Source organism: Saccopteryx bilineata, chromosome 2, assembly GCF_036850765.1.
Source record: "Saccopteryx bilineata isolate mSacBil1 chromosome 2, mSacBil1_pri_phased_curated, whole genome shotgun sequence".
In the NCBI taxonomy this organism is placed as follows: Eukaryota; Metazoa; Chordata; class Mammalia; order Chiroptera; family Emballonuridae; genus Saccopteryx; species Saccopteryx bilineata.
Window position 1 is genome coordinate 375,442,941 of NC_089491.1, and position 18,622 is coordinate 375,461,562.

Below are 18,622 nucleotides of genomic sequence, written 5' to 3' on the forward strand. Positions count from 1 at the left end.
TTACCTGTAATTGGCCTGAACCCAGGGATAATAGTCACCATTTTCTACTTCTTGCTATCCATACTGGAAAAAAAAATCATTTTATTTTATTATTTGAGAAAAGAAATAAGGTATTCTCTCTTTGTAATGCTTTCATATACAAACAGTTTCTAACTCACAGTGGTTCAACTTAGGATTCTTTGACTTTATGATGGTATGAAATTGATACACATAATAAATTACATGAGATAGTCAACATTTTATTATAAAATAAGATGTGTTAGATGACTTTGCCTCACTTTAGGCTAAAATAAGTGTCTGAGCACATTTACAGTTGGCTAAGCTAAGTATAATGTTCAGTGGGTTGGGGGTATTAAATGCCTTTTTTACTTTATCAGTATTTTCAATTTATGTGGAGTTTATCTGACATAATCCCATCACAAATTAAGGAGTACCTGTGATTCCTTGCTGAAGAAAGTTTTTGAAAGCCCATCCTGTGGCCACTTACTTTGTAATGATGATGCCAGGTACATAGCACAGAGTATTTGAAAAGAGAAAACAGCCCTGCAGGAGGACCTCCTTTATGCCGATTAATGGTATTTTAGAGCAAGCTTTATTTCTTTATGACTCTACCTCTCTGCCTAAATATAGGAGTGGGTAAACCTTTATGAAGAACGCTCTGTTAGCATGCACATGGAAGCAAACCCATATGATTATGTAAGAGCATGCACACACTATTTTGACCTCCCTATACCTTTGTTTAACATAAAACTTGACTGACCAGGTGGTAGCGCAGTGGATAGAGCATCAGACTGGGATGCAGAGGACCCAGGGTTGAGACCCCAAGGTTGCCAGCTTGAGCGTGGGCTCATCTGGTTTGAGCAAAGCTTGCCAGCTTGGACCCAAGGTCGCTGGCTTGAGCAAGGGGTTACTCGGTCTACTGAAGGCTCACAGTCAAGGCACATATGAGAAAGCAATCAATGAACAACTAAGGTGTCACAACGGAAAACTGATGATTGATGCTTCTCATCTCTCTTTGTTCCTGTCTGTCTGTCCCTGTCTATCCCTCTCTCTGACTCTCTCTCTGTCTCTGTAAAAAAATAAAAATATAAATAAATAAATATGTTAGTCATGTTAGGCGTTAAGTGACTCACAAATATAAATTTATTTAATCGTGCCTGACCAGGCAGTGGCGCAGTGGATAGAGCGTCGGACTGGGATCTGGAAGACCCAGGTTCAAGACCCTGAGGTCGCCAGCTTGAGCGAGGGCTCATCTGGTTTGAGCAAAAGCTCACCAGCTTGAGCCCAACATCGCTGGCTCAAGCAAGGGGTTACTCGGTCTGCTGAAGGCCTGCAGTCAAGGCACATTAAAAAAAAAAAGATTAAATTTATTTAATCGTCAAACAGCATATAAGCACTGTTATTATTTCCATATTATAGATGAGAAAACTGAAGCCCAGAGAGGTCAAGTAACCTGTTCATGGTCTCACAGCTAGTAAGTGCTGGAGCAAGGATTCAAACCCAGGAAGTCTAGCTCCAGAACCCATGAAACCACCTGTTTTACATATAATAATCATTTAAATCAATAAAACTTTATTAAAACTTTTTTTGTAATCACCTGGCCATGGGCCTGATTATAATCAAAGAAAATGTGCCTACACTATAAAAATTCCTTAATTGATTATAGACTTGTTGGTCAAAATTAGTAATATGAGAAGCCTAGGAGTAGAGTCTTATTCAGGAGCTAAGGAGGTAGCCAAACTCCTGTCTGAAAGTACTACCCATTCCCTTTCTGTTTTAAATAGAGAGGGTTATTCAGCTTCTTCCTCCTTCACGGTTTCTCTTGTTGTTAGGACAGAGTGGCTCTCAAAAGTGATACTTGACTTGGGTTCAATCAGTTCATGCTTTTCCGTTAGATACAGCATACATTTCTTACTGATAATCAGTAAGGTTTTCTTACACCTTAGTTTTTTTTTTTAACTTTTTAAAGTAATTTGTAAGCAAACATATAAAGACTGTATGGTACGATTGTGCAGGTGCCAGCAGAATTTTCACAGCAAAGCTACTTTTGATTCCCCGGTCCTGTGGTTGGTATTTAGGTTGGTGTGTAGCTGTCCCTGCCAGTTCAGCCCCCTCTGCACTGGGCCTCCCTGGGAGCCTGTGGGAGGAGGCAGGAAGCTTTAAGGGTATTTTTTCATAAGTATGGAATTTCATATTTGGGATAGACTTGTAATTAACCAGTCCCTTCATAACATTTTCAAATCTATTTAAATCTGAGGGGACCTACGTGTATAATAGGGAAAGAGAATAATTTACTCTAGCAACAGATTAATAGGGTATCTATCTCCGTTTCATTGTTTTCCAGGAGCAGGCTGCCCCCTGGGGAGTAAGCAGTGTGCCATCAAGAAGCCTTTTAAATGCATTTCTCATGCATTTTGGCATTAAGTACAAGTTTCTATTATTTTCTTCTGATTGAATCACTCTGAAATGTGGTATTTACAGGACTACTTGATGATGACTCCATGAAAATGAATGGCAAGATCTGTACATAGACTTGCTTAGCTACTAATGGCATTCTCTGTTATATAGGCCTTAGAGAACAGGAAGTTGTTTTCTTAAATACTTGCTGTTTTCATAAATGCAGCTTTCAAGGAACAAGGTCTTGACTCTCACTTTGTTTTTTTAACAGAATATTAGAAGTGGCAAGGTGTTCTCAACTAACAGATGTAGGCTTTACCACTCTGGCCAGGGTGAGTATTGTCTCCAGGCTCAACATTCCTAAATGAGACTTCCTTTTCCACATGTTCATATTGATAAACTAAAGGACTTTCTAGAGCTTCATGAAAAAAGCTTACCTGGTTATTTAGATGCGTGCAACTGAGGGTGAGAGTAACGTTGGAGAAACAAAACATAATCCAGCCCCACTAGTTAGTGGTGGCGCAGTGCATGGAGCTTTGATCTGGGACACTGAGGTCCCGGATTCAAAACCTTGACATCACTGCTTTGAGCTCAGGCTCATCTGGCTTGAGCCCAGGATCATCAGCATGATCCCGAGGTTGCTGGCTTGAAGGCCAAGGTGGCTACCTTGAGCAAGGGGTCAGTGGCTTGGCTGGAGCCCCCGGTCAGGGCACATATGAGAAAGCAATCAGTGAACAACTAACGGGACGCAACTGTGAGTTGATGCTTCTCATTTCTCTTCCTTTCTGTCTCTGTCTTCCTCTCTCTCCCTCTCTCTTCTCTCAGACAAACAAAATATAGAATCCTAGTTTTAAGTGGATACGTTTTAAGAGATTTTCTGTATTCTCCAGAAGATTTTAGTACTTAGACTGGCTTATAAATTGCTGTATAGGCCTGACCTGTGGTGGTGCACTGGGTAAAAGCATAAATTGCTGTATAGTATTTAAAATTAGTATTGTCTTTGATCAATGTAATGGGCAAGGGGAAGGGCATTTGATTTCAGACAGATTGATCTTTAATACCACTTAGTTTTCTGGCCTTAAATTTTTCTCATATTTTAAATGTTTTTGTTGTATTGTTTGGTTTTGTATTTTATAGAATTGCCATGAGCTTGAAAAGATGGACCTGGAAGAGTGTGTTCAGGTAATACTGTGGAATTTTACTCAGCAATGCAGTATGATAGAAACTTACATAACCTGCACGTGAGAACATTCGCGTCCGCTCCCTGGCGTGGTGCATGCCTCGCAGCACTGCGGACTGTCCACTTCCTGATGTGTCCCCCAGGCGCACCAGGCAGAGGCTCGTGGTATATATGTTCAGGAACTAGGAAAATCTTTGCCATCCACAGGATTGCCATTGGAAAGAAAGAAGACCCAAACATTTGAGTCATAAAGATATTTTCTTAGACTTACAGCGTTTTGATACTGGTCAATAACTAAAGCCCTAGCACACTGATATGTAGTGTTGTAAAGTACCATACCTCACTTCCGTGGGTTTATGTAGAGACACCAAGTCCAGATGAATTTTGAAGGGTTTTATTAAAGATGAAGATTTAGCCTGACCAGGTGGTGGCGCAGTGGATAGAGCGTCGGACTAGGACGCGGAGGACTGAGGTTCGAGACCCCAAGGTTCCCAGCTTGAGCGCGGGCTCATCTGGTTTGAGCAAAAGCTCACCAGCTTGAACCCAAGGTCGCTGGCTCCAGCAAGGGGTTACTTGGTCTGCTGAAGGCCCACAGTCAAGGCACATATGAGAAAGCAATCAATGAACAACTAAGGTAACGCAATGTGCAACGAAAAACTATTGATTGATGCTTCTCATCTCTCTTTGTTCCTGTCTGTCTGTCCCTGTCTATCCATCTCTCTGACTCTCTCTCTGTCTCTGTTAAAAAAAAAAAGGAAATTTATTTAATATGCCAGCCACATATGACTAACATGGGCATTGCGACCCAAATTGTGCACGCCAAATACATTTCAGAGGCTGGTTATATACCCTTTGACCACATACAGGTTAGGGGGAGCATGGCATCATGACACAAGCTTGTAACATTTGTTTAGGGGATCCATAGAAACATTAAAACCTTTAAGGTAATACAATCAAAGACATTTACAGATCTTTTAGTGTCTATCTCCCTTCCTTTGCCTAGAGCAAGCATCCCCAAACTACGGCCTGTGGCATGTGGCCCCCTAAGGCCATTTATCCACCCCCACCCCCCCCCGCACCACCTCTCATTGGTGGTCAGTGAGAGGACCACTGTATGTGGCAGCCCTCCAACGGTCTGAGGGCCAGTGAACTGGCCCTCTGTGGAAAAAGTTTGGGGACCCCTGGCCTAGAGGTATGTTACTCTCAGGATTCCAGGAAGGGAGAAAGAGCCAAAATCAATGTAGGGTGGTATGTAAATTCTGTCTCTTATTGGAAGAGAAAAGAAGTTTCTCAGACAACCTTTATTCTATAGTTAAAACTAAATGACCCATTGTCCTTGTAAGTCAGGAAGCTTCTACATTCTTCTCTCTTCCCTCCCCAAGGAAAGGACTGGACAGAAAGCCTGACCTTTCCTCCTAAAATATCAATATTAATTTTGCAGCTTTTTGGTACCTTACCACAGTAGCACTGTCCTTTTTTACAGTAGCTTAACTGGACCCCTTATATCATTAGCCTTGAAGACCTGACTTTGTATGGAACCCTGTCCTTCAGGCAGGCAACCAGATAACTCTTTATTAACAATTTTCTTACCAATTTTAAGAGCTTTGAGGTTAATTAATTGGGGAGAAACTTTGAAGGGAGACTCCTAAAAAGAAGATAAAGCAATGAGGTTTTTTAATAGTAAAAATGAAGATACTGGGTAAATATTGAGGTCAATTTTTTCTAGATTATTTGTTATCCAACACTGCTTAGCAACTATTAGTTTTTACCGAACTAAAATTTGTTTATGTCCATTTATCTTTTGCATGTGCCTGTGTGTCCGGTATGTCCCGTCCAGTGTCAGTCCTTCTAAGTGATGTGCACATACCTGCCTCCCCCAAATCCCCACCTGTTGATATTTCTTAGCCCCTGTGAAGCTGTATATATTAGAATTTTATAGTATCTCAGAGTTGGAAGAATTGGAAAAGAAGTGCTGATTTACTTTTTGTCCCATGATAACTATAAAAGACTGCTCTTCCTTTAGGAGTTATTTCTTCCTGGCTGTTTGTAGGTAACCCAGATTCTATCATCCCCTTTGTGCTATCTTTGGCAAGATAACTGACACCCAAATGATCAATCCTGAGTTGTGGCAGGGCTTATAAAATATAGGCCAACTATCTAAAAAAATCTGAGGATGTTCTTACATTAACTTTTTTCATGGAGCAGTATCTTCCAGTTGTTTTCTGTGATGGTTCTAAGGAGATAGAACAAAGTCCAGGGGGTAGAGGTTAGGAGGGGACAGATTTTCATTCATTTTTAAAACAAAACAGTTTTCAACAGACCTGTTCAAAGATGAAGACGTTACTATTATAGATGTATTCAAGCCTGGCTTCTCAAAGAACAGGTTCAGGTAGCCATTGGGATTTTAAACCCCCCGATTTTGTTACTTAATAATCAAGATCAGGATATCAGTCTTGATTACAAAGGTAGTCAAGAATGAGGTATGAGCCATGAGTTGTTTGGAATTTTACCTAAAATAAACTTATGTGTTTCTTTCAGATAACAGATAGCACATTAATCCAACTTTCTATACACTGTCCTCGACTTCAAGTGTTGGTGAGTTTGACTCTGAAAGTTTTATGTGTTTATTAGATTTACTCAAAACCCAGTCCTTACTTTCTTTTTGGTGTCTGGCTACTGTTTTAGGAAAGCATATTTCTCCAAATTGCCAGCTTACAGAGGACCAAGGGAGGAACTGGAAATGTTAAATGTTTTCTGTATCAATACTTGGAGATTGAAAACTGGCATGGAAAGTATGAGTTCTCCCTCCCACACGAATTATACTCCAACTTGAATTTCTAGAGGTCTGGGGGATGAGATGGCCCAAAATGCAATCTATCTTGAGACCAAAACAGAAGCAATCAAGGCTTGACTAGGGGGAGTTCTCTGCTACTGCTTCTGGGAGCACGGTGGCTGACCATTGTGTATCTGGGTTCAGTTTTGGTATGTTTGATGGCATGTTACTATCCAAAATTGGGCCAAGAGTTCTGAGTTTCACATGTAAGAACCAAGGACTTAAGGCAGATTGATAAAGTGAAGAGATTTATGTGAAGAGAACCACATCTGACCGCTGTAAGATGCACTTCATTTAATTAACTAGGCGTCCCCTGTACCAGGTAATCATTATTTAGTCCAAATTCCAGAGATTTTTGTGCAGGAAAAGCTTGAGCCCCACTTGTCCCTGTACAGAAGAAAAGTGCTCATTTGTATTTGGTGGTGGTGGTGGGGTGTATCCTATTTTGTTGATGAATTATTTTAGTCATTACATGAATTCACAAAATACATTTAGAATCAATACAGAAGTGTTGATCATTGATTGTCAAAAGCAGAATCCCAGCGTTCTTCATTTCACTGCATGAATCTAGTGATGGTTCCATGTACATCAAAGTCAAACCAGAGAAGTCTCCTTTCTTACGGTGCACAGACCTGTGGCTGGAAGAACGCCATGAGGTGTTTCAGTGTCCTTCCTTGCTCCATTTGGCTGCAGAGTCTGTCTCACTGTGAGCTGATCACAGACGATGGAATTCGTCACCTGGGGAACGGGGCCTGTGCTCATGACCAGCTGGAGGTGATTGAACTGGACAACTGCCCACTTATCACAGACGCATCCCTGGAGCACTTGAAGAGCTGTCACAGCCTGGAGCGGATAGAACTCTATGACTGCCAGCAGATCTCACGGGCGGGAATCAAGAGACTCAGGGTAAAGATGGCCGCAGCACTCTCCGGCTCTGCTCTCAGCGCCCTCTTTTCTTTTTCTGTTTAGAGTTAGAGTCCTTTGATATTTTTACACTTACTTGGACCTTTAGCAAAGTGGGGGAAAATGGAGAGCAAACCTAAAGCTATGGTTTCAGGTGGAAAATTAGTAGAAAATACCCACCAAAGGGAAGAAAAGTAGGCCTCTTCCCAGTCATTTCTCAGTAATGTCCGGAGCTTAGTAACATGCCTGGAGTCAGAAAGTATGTGTCAGGTTTGGTTGTAAAGGAAAGAAAGGGATAACATACAGAAAACATTGTTTCTTTTTTTTTTTTTTTTTTTGTATTTTTCTGAAGTTGGAAACGGGGAGGCAGTCAGACAGACTCCCACATGTGCCTGACCGGGATCCACCCGGCATGCCCACCAGGGGGCGATGCTCTGCCCATCTGGGGCGTTTCTCTGTTGCAACCAGGGCCATTCTAACGCCTGAGGCAGAGGCGATGGAGCCATCCTCAGCGCCTGGGCCAACTTTGCTCCAATGGAGCCTTGGCTGCAGTAGGGGAAGAGAGAGGCAGAGAGGAAGGAGAGGGGGATGGGGTGGAGAAGCAGATGGGCGCTTCTCCTCTGTGCCCTGGCCAGGAATCAAACCCGGGACTCCTGCATGCCAGGCCAACGCTCTACCACTGAGCCAACCTGCCAGGGCATTTGTTTGATTCTTTAAGACAACAGCTGGATCAGATAAATTTTTCCTTTTTCTTTCTGCCCAACCTTCACAGTAGAGAGGCCCCTGTGCAGCCAGATGAGAAGGAGATAGGTTGCCAGCAAGCAGGATATGGAAGGCTGGATGAATCTAGATAGTAGATCATTCAGCTCAGCAGACATTTATTGGAACATCTGTTTCACACCTGCTGTGGGAAAGGCACTGTGCTTAGTTATCCCTTGCAGCCAGCCTCTAAAATATCCACGTTGGCCATATGGCACCTGAGCACGTAAAGGAGCTTCAGACCTTACCTTCGTTTGCAGTTGGCCTCAGCTCTTCCTCTCCCATCAGACCTGGAGGACTGAGAGCGGCACTGCAATGGGGAGTCCTTCTGGCCGTGGCTCTTCTGCACCAGAAGGGGAGAGCACAGCTCAGTCAGGACCCCTCCCGTGCCCACTTACACCAGGGTTCCTGGCTGTCAGGAATCGTGTCCGTCTCTGAATCTTCAAGAGTCTTTCTATGTTCTTAAGTCACTTAGCACTTTCTTACTTTACTTTAGCTACAGCAGTATCTTTATCTTGACCATCTTTGTACCCCTCGTACATAACCAGCACAGTGCCTTGAACGTAGTAGGTATTAAGGAACTATTTACATAGTGAAAATTAAAAGCATGTTGTTAAAAGGGAAAGTTAAGTCTTTTGGGTCGGGGGAGTTATAAAAGAATTTTTGTTTATTGATTGATTTTAGAGAAAAAGGAAGGGAAAGAAAGAAACATCAATCTGTTGCTCTACTCACTTATGCATTCATTGGTTGATTCTTGCATGTGCCCTGACTGGGGATCAAACCCACAACCTTGGCATATCAGGACAATGCTCTAACTAACTGAACTACCCAGCCAGGGTGAAAAATTAGGTTTTTTAAATATCAGAAGAAACATTATTGTCTTAGAAAAAAACCTTATTTTAAGTTTTTTTAGTTTATTTCAACTGTGGGAATCGAACTGAGACTCCCCTTCACGGCAGGTTGAGAAGCTGCAGTGCAGCCTTTCCCCAGGGTATCGTGGCGGAAGCAGGTACCCGAGTATGGGAGCTGATGCATTTGGTCATGTAGAGTAGCACGGGTGGTACGGAGTAAAACCCAGGCCCCTCAACACCTGCGCTGTGGGTGTTCCGCCTCGGCCCTGCTTTCATGGCCGTCAGTTCCTCAGTGTTGTTTCTGAAAAGCAACGTTGCTCTTTCTGTTTAAGCCCTCTCTCTTAGTAATGTTTCTGTCTTGTTTCAGACCCATTTACCCAATATTAAAGTCCACGCCTACTTCGCACCTGTCACTCCACCCCCATCAGTAGGGGGCAGCAGACAGCGCTTCTGCAGATGCTGCATCATCCTATGACAGTGGAGGCAGTCAACCTTGGCGAACTGAGTATTTAATGACACTTCTAGAGTTACCGTGGAGTCTCCAGTGGAAGCGACCCCAGTGTTCTGGGCAAGGGTTACAAAGTGAGGCAGCGTCCAGATCCCCAGAGCCACGCATACATACACGTACCCACCCTCACCTCCGCCCACTTCAGCTCTGTGACCAGGGGACTGAAGATCGTGCTGGCTTTATCAAGTGGATTGGTAAAACCGAACCATTCCTGTTGGACGTACCCAGAAGAAAACTATAGGCAAGGTAGGGGGAAAGGGGCATTCCAGCAAACCCAGTGTTACTGCTACTATGGTTTATTTTGTTAAGGGGTTTCTCTGGCAACTTTGAAACATCAACCGCAGTCCTCCAGGTTCAAGAAAAGCATAGAAAAACAATTTATATTGTATCCAGGGACCAGAAAGAAAATTTCTTTGCATCCTATAAATGGTAGCCATCTATTGTGAGATGACTCCAGAGCTTTGTGCTTCCTCGTCCCCATGTCAACATGCTGAGCATGCTCACGAAGAAGGCTCTTCCATTCCGCCTCCTGTTTTAGTATTTGGCCCAGAGGTTTCCTAAGTGGTTGCATTGAAATCACTGTGGTCCAGACGTGATGACTTACTCACTCGGATTGTCACTCTCTGTAGCACACCGTGTACCTGTTGTCCTCTGTTGCTCCCTCCTGCATTCTTGCTCAGTCTGTCTCCTGTTGATAGTCTGCTTACTCACACTCAATTGTTACTCTTTTGCTGTTTTTGTGTTTACAGTTTGCATTTTGGATGATTAGTTGGGGTTACCAAACATTTTTAAAAAAAGACATTATCAATAAATATTTTTTTAATTCTAAAATTTTACCAGTAGGGGACCCTGCCTGAATCTTTGCCAGTCTGAAGGGAAACTGTGACAAAAGCAAGAAAAGTTATGAGGCGAAATTGAGCTAAAATTATTTTGATGAAAGTAAACTCGGCCTTTTGGTTTCTGTTATCTCCTGTGAGAGTGATAACACGCATGATTTGCCCAATATTCCCCCAGCACATTTTCCTACCAAGTTTCACTGACTTAAGGAGGAGAGAGCAAAATGTATTATTAGTAAGGAGTGGGACGGCAAATCCCCAAACTGAGCCTGAAAGTGCCGCCACCCAAACTCAGGCATGTGTGTGTTCACTAAAGTCCAGGTGTGATCAGTGACATCTCTGGTCTGTCTGTGAGGTGGCTGTGTTTTATCAGCAACGCTGCCAGAGGAGCTGTGCCATCTAGCCAATCAGTCTCTCTCCCCCCGACTCCCGTTTCAGCCTGCGAGAGTTGCAGGAATGACCCTGTAACAGCTGCTCAACTCTGTGTCGGTATTGATGGTTTCACACCTAAGATTGCAGCCTCAAAGGACAAGAGCCTTTTCGGAACCTGTCCATCATGCCTCTCTTGTGCTCCAGATTTCCCACGATTGAAACATGAGTGCAGCCAGGTGAAGGAATTGGGGCAGCAGAAAGGGAACACTGAAAGGACGTAGGGGGTTCAGGGCCTCTGCCCAGCCTGGTCATCGGAGCAAAGGGCAGGTAGGGGACTCAGTGCCCGTGATGCAGCCAGGGAACCTTCCCCGCCTTCATACACACACAGCTGTGCAGGATGAGTCAAATGAGTTTCTAAAGTACTAGAAATAGATATCTAAACCCCAAGGTTAAGAAACTTGGGTGATTTTTTAATTGGATGACTTTTTTATTTAATTTTTTTGTCTTTTAGAACATTAATGTGCAGTCCACCATGATCTTAGATATCTGCATGATCCAGGCTGTTAAAGACTTATTTTAATAAGTGTTGGTTCAACCAGCATGTGTAAGAAATAAGTATGATTTATTTCTTCACGGACAATCACATTTCTTCACAGACCTAGAAATAAATGTGTATGATCCACCAGTATTTAACATGTTACATTTATTTTAAATCCTATTTAATTATTTCCTTTTAAAAACAAATTACTTTTAATTCTCCCTTCCCCTTATCCTCTTTTCAAATTACAATGTGAGACCCGCTCTCCTGGCCACACCCCACACATAAAGACATACACGTGCACACAAACTGCCAGGTGTAGCTCATAATATTCAAAATCCCCGGTCACTCATTCAAACAAAACTAAAGAAATAGTTAGGGGCCATCTGCTCTACCATATAATTTTTATTTTATATACTGCCTGAACAAATTGACCATAAAACCCTGATTGATTCGTGAGTATGGATTTGAATTGCCCAATATTTGAGGCTATTAAGGTACTTTTTTACTTGAAAAAATATATGTAAGTATAAGACTCTACTCAGCACTACACGGACATCTTGGAAATGCCGTTTCTCAAAGAGTGCGCCCACGTGCAGGTCCGTGTGGACTTGCCCAGGCGACCCCTGCCTGCCTGGGCCGAGAACGGAGGGAGGGGGTCAAGGCCTGGAGTGTGCAGCAGAACGTGGTCAGGCGGGAGGCTCGTTCCTTTCTCAAGAAAACTTCAGGCCCATCAAGCTTGGAAGGAAGTGTATTTTTTATGCCAGTCTGCAGCCTACGCCAGCTGAGGAAATGTACCAGGACTGTGAGAACCCAGAACATGGTAAGTTTTGGCCAGGTGGAAAGGGTCCTGTCACCTGAACATAATGCTTCCTGTTTCAACATCAGGGACACTTGAAAATTCAGTAAGGGTTTACAGGTGCAGCCCTGTGACCTCTGTTCCATTTGGCTGGCTCCAGAGCCCCTCCACACCATGCCCTCCATAATGAAAAACAGCCCGTGAGCAGGGAAGGGGTTTGGGAGAAGGAAGAAGGTACCCTCAGAGCTGTTGCCGGAAGCCTGCCAGTAGCCAGGAGGAACTAGTGCAGTGTCCTCTGGAGCAAGTTTTTTAACATCCAGATCATTTTTTTTCCAGGCAGCCTCTTCTCCCATTACCTTTTCTGGCATGATTTGCTACATCAGTACCTTTCCTATCCTCTTCATTGGCCCCATCAAAGTGGTTCCAGCTTTTTTTATTTTAATTGACACTTCCCATTCCCTTCCTGCACCCATCCTTGCGGCCTGTGCAAAGCCTCCATCTCACTCCCAGTGATGCTGCTGAGTCTTAAGTGTCTGCAGTCCAGCTTCCTCCTCGGGTCCTTGTCCAGATCCAGGCAAACTATCCTGGGCAGCCTTGAGTGCATTGACTGTTCTGCGGCTCAGGCCGTCTTTCGCTGGGTGGTCTTTGATGTTTGCTTACCGACTTTGAAATCAAACTTGGACAGGAGCCGTCAAGGGGATCTGGCTTCATTTTATTCCCCTTTATTTACACATTGAGCTTCGTGTAAAAAAGGGTTTTCTCCTGTTCCACTCTTCAGTGGATATAAAAGTATTTCTTAATGTTTTTTTTGTAAATTTCTATGTTCTTGAATTAAGTTGATTTAGCAGACATGTGAGTCAGATGTTTTACATATTCCTGATATCACACATTTTAGAGGGAAACCTGGTAACTATGTTTATGATGCTTTCTCTCGGGTCTTCCGGACTGAACAGTTGAGTACAGGTGTGTTGCTACAGCAGTCAAGCTCTCGTGCTGCTGCCCTGCACGGAGCGCTGGTACTGCTTCAGGAGCCCGCTGATGCTGCGGGCGGTGAACAAAGCTCGTGATGGGGCCTGGCTTGGTGTGTAGCTGTTAGAACGTGTGATCGGGTCACTGGGGAGAAGAGGGTGGTTTCCTACCTGCCTTCATTGGCAGCGTATCCTTGTGACTGTTGTTTTGGAGAGGAGGAATGCTGGCCATTCGTGATTGCAGATCCTTGGCCATTTAATATTTATTGTGCTGAAAGACAGACTGCTCGTGACAGTCTCCACCAGTGAGAGAGGAAATTGGTTGATTCTGCCTTTTCCCTCGTGTGCATGGTTTAAGGTTAGTTTTCTACCCTTGTACATCCCAGCTGACAGACTCGGTAGTATGCTTTGAGCTTCCGGAACATTTTATAGAAAGATGGCCTTCTCTATCCCCCCAACCAGTTCTAGGATCTTGAACCATCTCTGATCCAGGCAGTGTGAATTAGCCAAGTTTTTTTTGAGAAGAGGTTTAAGTTTAGGATGTTTGGGTGGTCTTGGGGCAGAGTCTCCCCTCCCCCTTTACAATGATCTAGGACCAAAGAACCCCAATGCTGTAGGAGGGAAATTGCGTTGCAGCCTTTCCTCGCTTTTATGTCTATCATAAATTTTTATTGTACAATTGAAAGATACAGGAAGCTGTTAAAGGCCATGTCAATAGTGTATAATAACCCAGGCAATAAAATTTGGCTGCATTTAAACCGTATCCAGCCGCCCTAACTTACCATCTTGGTTCTCTAGCGAACAGTGCTGCACTGAGCTTGCCTTTTCCCTTGGGACCTTCTACCTGCCAGAAGCTGCCATTTGAGGCGAGTGAGTTTTCTGCACGAAGGGCTTCTGCAGCTCCCTTCTCAAGGCAAGTCTACCTAGGCTGTCCGTTTTTGTCCTTAGGAACATCAGTTGTACGTTACTGAAGCCCTTGATCCTTAAGAAAGGTAATAAAAAACCTCTCAGCGTAGTCGGAGTGAATCCTTGGAGCCTGAGAGAGTTACACTAAATTTTCAGCAGAAAAAAAATGTGTTAGACAAGTTCACACGTGGGATGTTAAGAGAAATCCCATACTTTCATCTCTGCCTCATGTGGTTTTTAAGTAAGCCCTCGTAGGGCTTGATTCCCAGGTGTTTTATCTCCGTGCTTACACCTCCAAGGTGGTTCATTGCCCTCTAGGAAAAAGAATTGAGCAACCAAAACTATCCATTGACCCTGTATAATTTCTGGTTTTCAGTGTCTTGTTTTGAAGAATTAGGGTGGGAAAATGGTAGATGAGATTCGAAGTAAAGGAGAAAACCAGATCTGGGACTGGAGTACTTTGCTGTCCTGATCTATAGAAACAGCTGCTTCCCGTGTGAGTAGATTTACTTTCCTCTCCACCTAATGAACTCCATGCCCTTGCTGGGCAAGGAGGGCTTCCGCTTTCCGCACACCTCACCGGAGTCATCCGCAAGGGGACTAGCACCACTGAAAGAACCCCCAGCTGCTCTGGGCACGGTCTTCACCCAGGGAAGAGCAGGCAGGCCACGCAAATGCCCAACCCAGGAAGAGGTGGGAGGGGAGAGGTGCCCGGATAAATACATACCTTTTCACTTTTGCCATGTCCCAACAACCCAGGGAAATCTTTGAAGTGATGTCTTTTTTTTATTAAAGCAGAACTTTGCCCTGCTAAGTTTGGCTTGTCATTGTCTCTTACTACTGTTTCTTATTAATTCAAATCTGTACCATGCCGCTGCTCACACACGTGTATGTTTCTTACCTTGGCCTAACCCTTCTCAGCACCTGAAGTCATTTTTCTAGTTTGTTTTTCTTTTTTTTTTATGGCACTAGTGAATGAGAACCTAAAGTCTTAGAAAATCCTAACTTGAAAAGGAGTCTCTAACTAGCATGGTTTGATTACTTTACCTTTTCCCCCCTAAGGACTTGAATGATTTTCTTTCCTAGTGCTATATAACAGATCTGTAGTAAATGAAACCTTGGCTGCTACTTTCCTGGGGTTAGAACAGTTTTCTCCTTCCCTGAAGAATAATTTATCTGTGCTTCTCTGGCGACTGTTAATTTCTAATAAGCGCAGGAAGAGGTGAGCCTGAGATTTCTTGTACTTCCTCCTGACCCTGTCCCCAAGCTGCACACTGACCTCTACAGCCTCTATGGGGTGGGGCTCAGCAGAAGCGACTTGTGTCCTTTCTCGCATTGCTGCAGCTCCTGGAGCTGGCCCCTGAGGCCTGCGGCCGCCCAGTCCTGAGGGTCACTTCTTAGTTTTGCCTTTCTCCATTGCTGTTTTATGACAGCCTTCGGACGCTTCCCACTCTGGCCGCCACATTCTTCCTCCCAGGAATCATTTCCTAGTAACCTGCCTGCCTTGGGCGTTTCCTTACTGCTCTCCTCACCTGTGCCCACCTTCCGGCGACCCTGAGAGCACAGACCCGAGAAACGGCCTGTGCAGAGCTCAGAGGACTGTGAGGACTACCCCTGCCCATCACACTCTGCTCGGGGACAGAGATAGATGGGTACATGGTGCTGTGGGGGGAAGTTTTTATCTTCAGGCCAGGCTCTCTCATCCCTATACTGGCCTCCCTCTGCTCCCAGCCCTCGAGGGTGAAATGCAGAGGATGGCCGACTGGCAGGGTCTGACCCCAAACATTGCCCTCGGGCCTGAGCCTTCACAGCCTTTTGGCCTAGCCTGGAGCGCTTCAGTGTGTGGGAGCTGCTGCTTGCGCCATCTCCACCAGGCCTGCCCCTCGCTTAGCCAGCCCTTGACACTGACACAGTCCCAATGTGGTGACACCAGGTTCCCACCCACAACTTTTGGCACTTGAGGTTGGGGGGGGGGATATTTAAAATAAATAAAATCCAAGGTGGCAGTAGAGGAGGATTCCTTTCGCTTTAAAATCTTTGGACTAAAAAGAAATGTTTTTTATATAAATATATAAAGTAAACTGTTATGTAACTATTATTGTTTCCTGTATGTTCTAATTTTGTTTTATGATGTAATTAAAGGAAATAAGCTGTGAAGACTTTTCATTTTGCTGTGGAAATAGCCTGACTTTGAGCTGTGATTCTTAACTTTCTTGAACCCTAGAAATACAAAGACCCCTCAGGCTGAGTGAAGGGCCTTCTTTTGTGGCATCCATATATATGTATTTCGTGACAGAGACAGGGACAGACAGGGGCAGACAGACAGGAAGGGAGAGAGATGAGAAGCATCAATTCTTCATAGTGGCACCTTAGTTCATTGATTGCTTTATATATTAATTTTTTTTATTAGCGTGCATACTTTAAAGACTATTGATTTTATAGAGTGAAGAGTGGGGTAGCAAGAAATATCAACTCATAGTTGCTTCACTTAAGTTGTTTGTTGGTGGTTGTTGTATGTGCCTTGAGCAGGCAAGCCCGGGTTTCAAACCCGCGACCTCAGTGTCTCAGGTCAGTGCTTTTACCCACTGCGCCAAAACAGGTCAGGCGGCATCCTTATATATTTTAATATTATTTTACTAATACCCTTTATTTAATACCTTCTTGGTAGTCTTTCTTTAGTACCCTAAACTTGTCTCTAAGAAAAACAGAAGACATACTGTATTTCCCCATGTATAAGATGCACATTTTCCCCAAAAAATTGGGTTCTAAAAACTGGGTGATCTTATACAGGTGGTTGTAGATTTTTATTTTTACTTGCATTTCCTGCTTTTTTGTGCTGTTGAGGAGTTGTATGAATTTTATAATGAATAAAACTAGAGTTCAATAACTTTATGTAATACTTTTTTTTTTTCAAATTTTGGGCCCCAAAATTAAGGAGTGTCTTATACATGGAAGCACCTTATACATGGGGAAATACGCTAATATAAATAAGAGGTTTTTTTGGTTTTTTTTTTAGATTTTATTTATTTTAGAGAGAGAGAGACAGAGAGAGGAGGGAGGTAGGAGCAGAAAGGATCAACTCCCATATGTGCCTTGACCAGGGAAGCCCAGGGTTTTGAACCAGCAACCTCAGTGTTCTAGGTTGATGCTTTTACCCACTGTGCCACCACAGGTCAGGCTAAATAAAAGTTTCTTAAAGTTTTTGTCTTAATCTGATAGTAACAATTCAACCTGAGTTCCTTATCTGTACCCTTGTTTCGACGAGGGAGGAGTGAAGGTGGACGGTGTGATGGTTAAACACAGGGTCCCAAGTCAAGAGTGCCTGACTTCCACCCTCATGACCCCCGTGACCCTCTGTCTCATTGTCATTGTTGCGGGGGGCGGGGGTAGCAGACTTTAGAGTTGTGAAGATTAAAAGAGGTAGTAACAGCACATTGTAAACACACGTTACCAGCTATATTCACTTCAGCAGATATTTCAGTGTCTGATCTGTGCTAGAGGCTCCTAGATTGAGAGAGAACACCAAGGTGTATGAAATGGGATCCCTGTCCGTTTGCTAGAGTTGAGCAGTGAAGCCAAATCTGCACTCTAAATGGGAAGCTTGGGGTATCTATGCTGCCATGAGACACCCTTGGGGAGCCTTGTGGACTCAGGCCCCACCTGAAATCCACTCATCCTGCATGAGGTAAAGGCCTGGTCTGGATTGGTGATCTGTGTGAAGCCTACAGGGTCCCTTTCAGGAATACAAGCAGGTGCCTATTCCGTTGTTCATATTGAATTAGCCTTGAATATTGAGGGAGGCACCTTCTTGGTCAAAGATACGCCGACTGCCCCTTCCCTACCCATTCTCAATTCAACCAGTGTTCAGAGCCTTTCTCCCTCCTACCCTCCCTACCCAGAGGCTGCCTGGCTTAAAACTCACCAGAGCTGAGCCGGAAATGGTAACAGGTAAAATGATGAGTGAGGACTTAAGCGGGGGCCTTTAAGAGGGTGCCTTGGCCAGTTTCCTCTCCAGGCACATGTGTTTTCCCTTGTCAGTATGTTTGAAGTCTTGTGATAAAATTTTGAGGGAAGGGACTGAGAAAAAACAAGCAGAATAAAATATGGCCCAATATCACTTTAAAAAAAAAAAAAAAAAAGCACTCACTGTAAAATTGGTTTTCTACATGGAAAAATGCACACCCAGAATCAGTTTCAGTGGTTTACAGAGTTAAATGTGAAATGCAAAAGTTAAAATTTATACTTGAATACATAAGTAAATGGAACAACAAATTAAAGTTTCCTTCTCAAATCAATAAGGAAACATTTTAAATGTTTTAAAAAATTAAACTTTGAGAAATGTTTATATTAATGACCTTAGGGAAAAGACTTCTTAAGACATAAAAGTTAAAAGAATAATAAATTCAACTACATTTTGAAAATGAAATCCCCCATGGGCTTGACCGGTGGTAGCGCAGTAGATAAAGTGTCAACCTGGGACACTGAGGTCCCACATTCAAAGTCCCGAGGGTGCCAGCTTGCAGGTGTGCTCATGATCATGTAGTTGCTGACTTGAGCCCAAAGGTCACTGGCTTAAAGCCCAAGGTAGCTGCTTGAGCAAGGAGTCAAGGCATGTACAAGAAGCAGTCAGTGAACTAAAGTGACACAACTATGAGTTGATGCTTCTCATCTCCCTTCCTGTCTCTCACAAAAAGAAAAAAAAACCTGGCCTCGATGCTCAAGAATAGCTATGTATTTCCCAAATCTTTAAGACTGCAGCTTCAAATAAGCAC

General features: G+C 43.6%; 1 protein-coding gene across 3 annotated transcripts in view; it reads left to right on the forward strand.

The window, feature by feature from the left end:
* FBXL20 (F-box and leucine rich repeat protein 20) overlaps nt 1-15,995 on the forward strand; it is a 116,226-nt gene extending 100,231 nt beyond the window's left edge. For 2 of the 3 annotated variants that reach the window (XM_066263755.1, XM_066263757.1), the window contains exons 11-15: nt 2,669-2,729; nt 3,535-3,579; nt 6,116-6,172; nt 7,104-7,316; nt 9,291-15,995. In XM_066263755.1, the coding sequence (XP_066119852.1) occupies nt 2,669-2,729; nt 3,535-3,579; nt 6,116-6,172; nt 7,104-7,316; nt 9,291-9,398 (484 nt within the window). In that variant the 3' untranslated portion in view covers nt 9,399-15,995. The other variant, XM_066263756.1, reaches the window with a different exon arrangement.
* Nucleotides 15,996-18,622: the final 2,627 nt, after the last annotated feature.